This window comes from Nansenia antarctica (assembly GCF_963989245.1).
Source record: "Nansenia antarctica genome assembly, chromosome: 5".
NCBI lineage: Eukaryota > Metazoa > Chordata > Actinopteri > Argentiniformes > Microstomatidae > Nansenia > Nansenia antarctica.
Window position 1 is genome coordinate 14,203,361 of NC_137690.1, and position 9,633 is coordinate 14,212,993.

General features: G+C 45.8%; 1 protein-coding gene across 1 annotated transcript in view; it reads left to right on the forward strand.

Annotated features, from left to right (window-relative positions):
• Positions 1–1,455: 1,455 nt before the first annotated feature.
• The window catches only part of LOC308157764 (growth hormone receptor-like), a gene marked incomplete at both ends in the record, with an annotated part of 8,826 nt that continues 648 nt past the window's right edge, over positions 1,456–9,633 (forward strand). Inside the window, 9 exons of the mRNA XM_080531371.1 lie at positions 1,456–1,480; positions 3,433–3,568; positions 3,820–3,989; positions 6,814–6,992; positions 7,588–7,741; positions 8,051–8,141; positions 8,311–8,380; positions 8,978–9,210; positions 9,432–9,633. The exon at positions 9,432–9,633 is cut by the window's right edge and continues 648 nt beyond it. Of these exons, the coding sequence (XP_080387497.1) occupies positions 1,456–1,480; positions 3,433–3,568; positions 3,820–3,989; positions 6,814–6,992; positions 7,588–7,741; positions 8,051–8,141; positions 8,311–8,380; positions 8,978–9,210; positions 9,432–9,633 (1,260 nt within the window). The remainder of the gene's footprint in view (positions 1,481–3,432; positions 3,569–3,819; positions 3,990–6,813; positions 6,993–7,587; positions 7,742–8,050; positions 8,142–8,310; positions 8,381–8,977; positions 9,211–9,431) is intronic.

Sequence of the window (9,633 nt, forward strand, 5' to 3'; positions counted from 1 at the left end):
AATCTACGTGTCACTCCATCGTTTGCTAAGCCGGAAGTGTTGTGTGTTTTTAGCATGTTGTTGTTCTATCACCATGTTGTGATGTGCTAAACATGCAGTTAGATGTTCGTAGCAAGGCTCCTTTTTAGCGCTAGATATTAGCAGCTATTTTGCCTGTGTTTTGATTCAGAACGCATTTCTCCGCTATTTGATTTGAGGTGGACCAACATTCAAATAAGCATATCTTCTTCAACTATTTTCAGATTTCAATGTATGGCACTAAAAGCTTTGTTTTAACACGTGTTTCAGGCAGAGGAGGCTGGTGGAGGCAGACATCGGAGGACAGGCTCATTATAAGGCATGGGATGAAATGAGGAATAGTGTCAAACAAGACCAGCCTCTCCTGCTTTCAGGGTTTCATTAGATCTGCCAGGTGTTCCTGCCCAACCGTTGACCTCTGACACACATAGTGTGTCTAGGCTTGGAACTGAGAAGAGTCACTCAGTAAACAACTCAAATGAAGGGAGAGAGGACAGTGACGCCTGACATCCCCTCTGTTATGAGTTTTTTTTCTCAATTGTTAGGAGCATGACTACTCGCTTCACCCCCCCGAAAAGCATTAGAGGAGAATATGTAAGAGGGCAAACCTATGTCTTCTCCTCCAGTGTTTTTTCAGTTAGGACCTGAGTGGAGGACGGAGGAGATTCAATTCAATTCAATTCAAAGATACTTTATTTATCCCCGTGGGGAAATTCGTTTTGCCGCGCCACTCCACTAAAAACCACACATAACAACACAACACAACATAAAGGACAGACAACAACACTGGGCCAGCCATGTACAGTATATAAAAAACAGTGAGATCATGATATAAAAGTGGATTAAAAAGATGGCTATAGTTATTATATTAAAATACTAAAAAGTGATGATGATGATTAAAATAAATAATAAATACAAATTCAGGAGCCTTGACCCCGACTGCTACTTTAGTTGCCATTGAACAGTCTTAGTGCAGCCGGGATAAATGAGATGAGATGAGATGAGATGAGATGACGCGAGGAGCCGTGCTTCCTCACCATTGAGAAAAGGCTTTGGTCTCATACCTTGTGGGTATGTGCTCCTCCTTCCCAGGAAGACAGAGTGTGCACTTTTGTCTGGTACACTCAGGTGGACGTCCATTTAACGGCACATTAGAGACATTTGGGAAAAAAGTTGCGCTGTTGTTTTTTCGTTCTCAAAGATCAATCATGTTGTTTTTTACCTTTAAAGTACCGTAAATGCTGAAAAACAAATTTGATGCATCATTCCCATGAATAGCAACATCCCCCGTGCTTTTTCTAACAGCCCTTTGGTTGAATAGGAACCTATTGTGTTTCTGCTGTCGGTCCGGCTCTATGGCTGCAGGTTTGCGGCAGGCTCTTTGATTGTGGCAGCTGGAATTCAAGGGGTGGGAGGGAGAGTTGAAATAACAGAGGCATGGAAGAAGAGCTGAATGTCTTCAGTGAGATGGAGGGAGGGAGGAAAAAAGAAAGGAATGCAGTAAAATATGAGAGTATTAGCGTCAAATAGAAATTGTTCTAGGTTGAATGATCACATGGTAATAATGAGAATTGCAGTGTGTCCGCAATGATATACAGAGCATGAATAAGGAAGTTCTTTTTTTGTTAATTCAATTAGTAGTGGGACATTTCAGAGATGCTTTTTGCCTGTTATATAAGTTGTTATTATACATGGCTTATGCTAGAGTTGAATATGTATATGAACGTAGATGACTTACAGTTTAAAAGGGCGTGTGTGTGTGTGAGAGAGTGTGAGAGTGTGAGAGTGTGTGAGTGTGTGTGTGTGTGTGTGTGTGTGTGTGTGTGTGTGTGTGTGTGTGTGTGTGTGTGTGTCGCGGTGGTAATGTTTTATGTGGGAGTGGAAGTGACAGGTCCTCCTCCTTTTTCTCAAGAAAAGCTCAGTTCTGTGTGCGCCCGCAAGCCACAATGGCAAAACAAATTCTGGTTTTGAAAGTCAGCCCCCCCCTCTCTCTCTCTCTTTCTCTCTCTCTCTCTTTCTCTCTCTCTCTCTGTGTGTGTGTGCGTGTGTGTGTGTGTGTGTGTGTGTGTGTGTGTGTGTGTGTGTGTTTTCTAGGGTCCGTGATTTATGTAGCAGTCAGTGAGGGGAGAGCAGAGAGCGCAGAGCAGAAATCAATGGTACTCTTATTTATGGCTGTGCCAAACCCAGAGTCTCAGAGCTGGATGAGAAACTAGGTACCGAAGGGAGAGGGAGGGGTGAGGAGATGGGTGATGAAGGGTGAGGGAGGGGTGAGGAGATGGGTGATGAGGGGTGAGGGAGGGGTGAGGAGATGGGTGATGAAGGGAGAGGGAGGGGTGAGGAGATGGGTGATGAAGGGTGAGGGAGGGGTGAGGAGATGGGTGATGAAGGGTGAGGGAGGGGTGAGGAGATGGGTGATGAAGGCTGAGGGAGGGGTGAGGAGATGGGTGATGAAGGGAGAGGGAGGGGTGAGGAGATGGGTGATGAAGGGTGAGGGAGGGGTGAGGAGATGGGTGATGAAGGGTGAGGGAGGGGTGAGGAGATGGGTGATGAAGGGAGAGGGAGGGGTGAGGAGATGGGTGATGAAGGGAGAGGGAGGGGTGAGGAGATGGGTGATGAAGGGAGAGGGAGGGGTGAGGAGATGGGTGATGAAGGGAGAGGAGATGGGTGATGAAGGGTGAGGGAGGGGTGAGGAGATGGGTGATGAAGGGTGAGGAGATGGGTGATGAAGGGTGAGGGAGGGGTGAGGAGATGGGTGATGAAGGGTGAGGGAGGGGTGAGGAGATGGGTGATGAAGGGTGAGGGAGGGGTGAGGAGATGGGTGATGAAGGGTGAGGGAGGGGTGAGGAGATGGGTGATGAAGGGTGAGGGAGGGGTGAGGAGATGGGTGATGAAGGGTGAGGGAGGGGTGAGGAGATGGGTGATGAATCGAGACAGGGGCAGTGGCTGAGGAGGATGGATAGGGAGAGAGAGAGAGAAAACGGGTGACTAGGTAAGGCAGGGGAGTAAAACGGGAGGCTAGTGAAGTGGGAGGAAAGGGGTTGGGGGTTTTAGGGCAGGTTATCAGGGATTGGGGGGTGAGGAGGACAACTGGTAACTGGTAAAGTGACACTCATGCACAATCTAGTGTAATTGAAATGCACAGCAGGTGTTTGGACTGTACTGTGTTTGGGAAACGATTGATTTCCTGTCTAAATGTTGAGTGTGTGTGTGTGTGTGTGTGTGTGTGTGTGTGTGTGTGTGTGTTAAAGGGACACTTTCCAGTTCAAATTCCTTTCCAGTTCCCGGCCTTTGGAGAAAATTATTTGAGCGTCAAGTTGCACAAACATGTTTGTCCATGTCTGTTAATAGATCATCTCTCTTTTTCTTTTAACCCCCCCCCCCCCCACCCTTTCTTTTTTTCTCTGTATTTCTCAGATCCCTCTATCGAGGGCCCTCATTTCACTGGCTGTATGTCCAGGGAACTGGAGACGTTTCGCTGCTGGTGGAGCTCTGGAAGTTTCCAGAACCTCTCAGAACCTGGAGTGCTCCGAGTCTTCTTCCATAAGAAGAGGTGAGTTAGGTGTGTGTGTGTGTGTGTGTGTGTGTGTGTGTTTGTGTGTGCATGTGTGTGGGGGGGGGGGGGGTAGTGTGGGTGTGTGTGTGAGTGTGTGTGTGTGTGTGTGTGTGTGTGTGTGTATGTGAGCACCTTCTATGCGATCACCTTTTTTCAACTTATTATTGAGTCTGGCTATCGCCCCAAAAAACGTAATACATATAATGATCTGTCTCTCTCTCCCTTCCCTCTTCCTTTCTCAGCCCCAGCCCCAGTGAGAATGAGTGGAGGGAGTGTCCAGAGTACTCCTCCTCAGTGAAGAATGAGTGTTACTTCAACAAGAACAACACCTCCGTCTGGATTAAATACTGTGTTCAGCTCCGCTCCCAGAGCCAGAATGTGACCTATGACGATCTCTGCTTCACTGTGGAGAATATCGGTGAGCATCTCATCAGAGAACCACTGATATGGAGCTGGCTCATTAAGTCTCCCTGTTACTCATATGGAGTCATCGGTTGACAGAGAGTAGAATCCTACATACGGGGTGCATCCCAATCGTCAAAGGCCGCTTCTCCTCCTTGTCTCCTTGCCTTCCATCTATTCTACAAAGAACTGGGTATTAACAGAGACCAAGGAGAAGAGACAAGGAGAGGAAGTGGGTTGATAGAACCAGGATTCCAGGAAAACCTGCTTGCTGTTATGTAGAAAATATCATATCAGTTCAGCCAGACGCAACATTTCAAGTAAACATTGTTATCGCTCTCTCTCTCTCACACACACACACACACACACACACACACACACACACACACACACACACACACACACACACACACACACGCTCCTGTTCTCCCTCCCTCTGTCAATATAATGTGAACAGAAATGGAGAATCCCCACGGCCTCTTTAGACACTCCTAGAGAGTTAATGTAGCAATCTTCTAAACACCGTGGCTCTTTATCTTATCTAGTCTTATCTACTGTACCCCATGTGAACAATCTTTATAGACCTGAAAAATGTCAATATGAGACGATACACAGCCGGGAATACCATCTAATGTCACATGTTTGCCAATATCACCGTCATATAGCAGCATTTTGTTGCCATCACGCGCCCCCTCCAAGTTGAGAAAATGAGCAGCATGTCAGCCCATAGGTAGCAAGTAGAGTGCTGCCCATTTATATGAGAACCCTCTGGACATATAAACTTAGATAAAGATAACCATTGTAAACCATAGCCTAATACCACATTGCTGAAGTTTGATGCATGTTTGATGCATGGGACTGTGGAGAGAACTTTTGATTGAATTGTTGATGTAGCCTATAACAGGCTGTCCAGAAATAGACTAATCCTGATATAGGGGTGAACAAAAACATAATCTCCATTAGTCATTATGCACACATTTTACCGGACCACGGCTGACTGCCCGTGATATGCCTCTATAATGAAATATCAATATAATGTATGCTTTCTTCTAAAATTGAGTGGTTATATTGACTAAGCTCATTAAACTTGTGGTGATGGAGTGCATGTGTGTGTCATGACGTACATCAGCTCTTTGGCCCCATCTCTGGATGGAAACACTGTTGATCCGAGAGTGTTGGGAATACACACACACACACACACACACACACACACACACACAAGCATGCAGACATGTGATCGTTCAGCTATGATGATGAACAAACGGTGTTCATCATATGGTTGTTCATCATCATAACTGAATGATCATATGTCTGAACTACTGAGAAGTGGCAGTGTCACACGTTGTATTGTACCTATGGAGTTGGCACACGTCTATGTGTGTGTGTGTGTGTGTGTGTGTGCCTGTGAATTAAGTCAGTCTTTGACCTTTTTGTAGGGAGACAGCAAAAGGCCTTTAAGCAGGACCTTTCCCACCTTGCCAGGGCCGTATCTTAGCTGTATCTGTTTATGGAGCATTATCAGTGGTTATCTTAGCTGTATCTGTTTATGGAGCATTATCAGTGGTTATCTTGGCCATATCTGTTTATGGAGCGTTATCAGTGGTTATCACTGTACACCAGTTTGTATTTCTGTTTATAATCACAGAACCAGCGAGAGCACTGATACCACCCAGCTGTCTTTCTCTCTCTGTCTCTCTCTGTCTCTCTCTGTCTCTCTCTCTCTCTTTCTCTTTCTCTCTCTGGTATGAGACAAAAAAGACTCTCCATTGGAGGTGAAAACCTATCCAGGTGGTTTCTGTCACTGAGCTCATGGACATGGAGGCGTGCTGAGAGAGGAGATGCTATTGGCTCTGTGGTGTGTTTGGGTGTTGAGATGTTGTTATGACGTTGCTATATCTCAATACCAGATATCATGTGCTGCTTGAATAAATATATGTTCTTCCTTTTTCACAACAAGGAAAAAACCCCAACCTCAAAAAAGTGTAAATGGCGGGAAAGCCAAACTGTCAAGTGCAGTATATATTTTCCATCCCTATATTCTACGGTTCTTGTACTCGCCAGCTCCTCAATCCTCTTTAACTAACTCAATAACTGCCAGCAGGTGTAGATATTATCTTAGACCTCTTAGAGATATTATCTTGGAGTTCTTAGAGTCCATCTCTTCAGGCTACACCTTAACTGCTCCTCCTGAGACATCTACTACCCCCCAGCACCAGCACTCTGTCTTCAGAGACACCTGCTTCCCCCTATACTGTATCTCTTAAGATTTCTACAAAAATACTCTTCCTGCTACAACTGGTGGATTGATGATTCACTTGCTTAATCAAATGTATTGATTGTAAGTCGCTTTGGAATAAGGCGTCTGCTAAATGCCCCACAATAAATGTAAATTATCGGTTGCATACATGTTATAGAGCATATCCACAGTTAGAGATATTATCATATCATTTGTAAAGAAATAGCAAAGAGATGCCAATCCTATTGATAATAATAATAATAATACACTTTATTTGTATAGCACCTTTTATACATAAAATGCAGCTCAAAGTACTTTACATTTGAAGCATTAAAACAAGAACAAATAAACACAACAGCATAGACGAAAAAATAAAACGAATTACTTGTAAAATAAATGTAATAAGACAAATAAAATAAAAATGTGTTACGTGATAATTTCATAGCAAGCCTAAGGTTACACTCCCAAGTATCAACTCCTGGAGAGAGGAACCAATTAACATAATTGTATTGACCTGACCGTAGACCTCCAGGTGCATTCACAGGCCTAAAGCAGGGTTTAGTGTTCATTCAGGTGCTGACCCTTTCCCTTTGACCCCTGGCAGTGCACCCCGACCCCCCGGTGGGTTTGAACTGGACCCTGCTGAATGTGAGCCGCTCGGGCCTGCACTATGACATCATGACAAGGTGGGAGCCCCCGCCATCGGCTGACGTACAGGGGGGCTGGATGAGTCTGGTCTACGAGGTGCAGTACAGGAGGCGGAACAGCACTCACTGGGATGTGGTGAGTCACACACACACACACACACACACACACACACACACGCACGCACACACCACTAGCACTTGCACACTAAATATTGCACGGAACAAATAGACACAGATACTAGCTTTGTTACTGGTCAGAGGAGGTAGCTCACTGAGTCAGTGTCAGGTTTCATCTCCCCTCCCTTCAGATATCCTGCATTCCACATACATGTCACACACACACACACACAGCGGCTGGCGCTGCCTAGTATGGCCTATTACCCAGCAGCCCCAGCAGCTTTGATGGGGCAGAAGTGGAAGCCAGAAGAAAGCCTCCTAGGGAAAGCCAGCCTTGATGAGGGAGGGATTAGAGGCACGGCCAGGGGAACGTCGCTGACACAAATATCCCCAGCAGACAGAAACCAGGGGGATGCGCACACAGACACATTTTGTATTTTCTGTTTCCAAAATTGCATTTATCTGTGCAAATTATAAGTGCCTTCCCTCTGTTTATGCTAGTTCGGTTGGGGAAGTTTGCCCACTCACTCACTCTCTCTCTCTCTCTCTCTCTCTCTCTCTCTCTCTCTCTCTCTCTCTCTCTCTCTCTCTCTCTCTCTCTCTCACTCTCTCAGTCGGAGTTAGATAGTAGTACCCAGCAGACGATCTATGGCCTGCACACAGGAGAGGAGTATGAGGTGCGTGTGCGCTGCAAGATGAGGGCCTTCACCAACTTTGGGGAGTTGAGCGACGCCATATTTGTTCACGTACCAGAGATTCCCAGCAAAGGTGAGAGGTCAGGGTGAGTCGCTGGGGCGGAGGACTGTGTTTACATAGAGAACAAACATGGCAGACGTCTTGTGGAGGAAAGATAGTTTGCAGTTAGCAGTCTGTGTGTGCATGAGTAAAGTGTTCACTGGATTTACAGTGTTTCACCATAGTGAAGGATTTCACCGTAGTTTATTAAAACCTTGTGGAATGGTTAGAAAATAGTATTCTATTATTTTGTGTGATTCGAGACTTGTTTTTCTATATTGAATGTATGCTAATGATAATGGGGATGCTGGTGAAGATGATAACTGTTGGATCCTGTTCTAGAATCCACGTTCCCTGTGACACTGGTGCTCATTTTTGGGGTTGTGGGCGTGGCCATTCTCCTCATGCTCATCATTTTCTCTCAGCAGCAAAGGTGAGGAAACAAACACACTCACAAACACACTTCAGCATATACACTCTCCCTCCCACACACACACACACTCTCCCTCCCACACACACACACACACACACACAAACATGCCCCTACACACATCTTGATCTTCATCAACTCCTCTTCCTCCTTCTCCTGTGGTTTCTCTCAGACTGATGATAATTCTGCTGCCTCCTGTCCCAGCACCTAAAATAAAAGGGATAGACCCTGAGCTACTCAAGGTAAGATGCTGAACACTGTGTATGTGTTTGTGTATGTGTGTGTGTGTGTGTGTGTGTGTGTACATTCGTGCTCTTTAAATAAAACAAGTACTTGATAAACTGATTGGTTATGTAAAGTGTTATGTAAGCCTAATTAAGAAAACACCTCCAGTCGTATGAGTAAACAATGATTGGAGCACAATTGAGATATATTAGGCCTCGCTTGGCCATTGTGCTGTTGAAATGTGACGTGGGTTGTTTGTAATTGGGAACGCTCTCTTCTTTTCAAAACAACATGACCCTATGAAGAGTAAATAAGCAATTATTATCCAGTATGTTGTTGTGGACAGACATGACTAGGTAAAAAGAATAGGCTTTGTGGACTTGTTTTTTGTTTTGTTTTTTTAGGGCAAAAAATTACAATAATAATTGTGTAATAATCCGGTTGGATAGTAGGTCATTTAATGTTCTGTGTGTAAATGTGGTAAAACTTTGAGAAGCAATTTAGAGTATGTCAGTATGACAGCACGATTATGACACGATTATGTCTTCTCACTCAATTTATCACACACACACACACACACACACACACACACACACACACACACACACACACAGAAAGGAAAGCTGGATGAGCTGAACTTCATCCTGAGTGGAGGTGGTATGGGCGGTCTCCACTCCTACCCCCAGGACCTGTACCAGGACGACCCCTGGGTGGAGTTCATTGAACTGGACATGGACGAGCCCGAGCCTGGGGAGAAAGAGGACAGCCAGAGCTCTGACACCCAGCGTCTCCTGGGCCTCAGCCACGCCAACCACCACACACACCTAGGCTGCTCCCACGCCCTCAGGTAAGGAGTCGTTTGGAAATGCTTGTTTTGTCTTGTTCTACATTCATTCTGTTGCCTCTGTTGCCTTGTTGTGTCGGTACGGTAATGTGTCATGATTTACGTATTTACCTTGGATATCTTATTTATTTATCTGTTTCTTTCTTACTTCCTTTCTCTCTCTCTCTCTCTCTCTCTCTCTCTCTCTCATATTCTCTCTTTCCCTCCCTCCTTTCCTATCTCAGCATCCCTGATGATGATTCAGGCCGGGCCAGCTGCTACGACCCAGACCTCCCCGACCAGGAGACCCTGATGCTGATGGCCACCCTCCTGCCCGGCCAGCCCCACAAGAGTGAGCCTTCCCTGGGCAACCGCAGTCACTCAAGCGCCCCAGCCCTGGAGGTCTCAGGCCGAGCCCCAGGCCGAGCCCCAGAGGGAGGGGAGAGG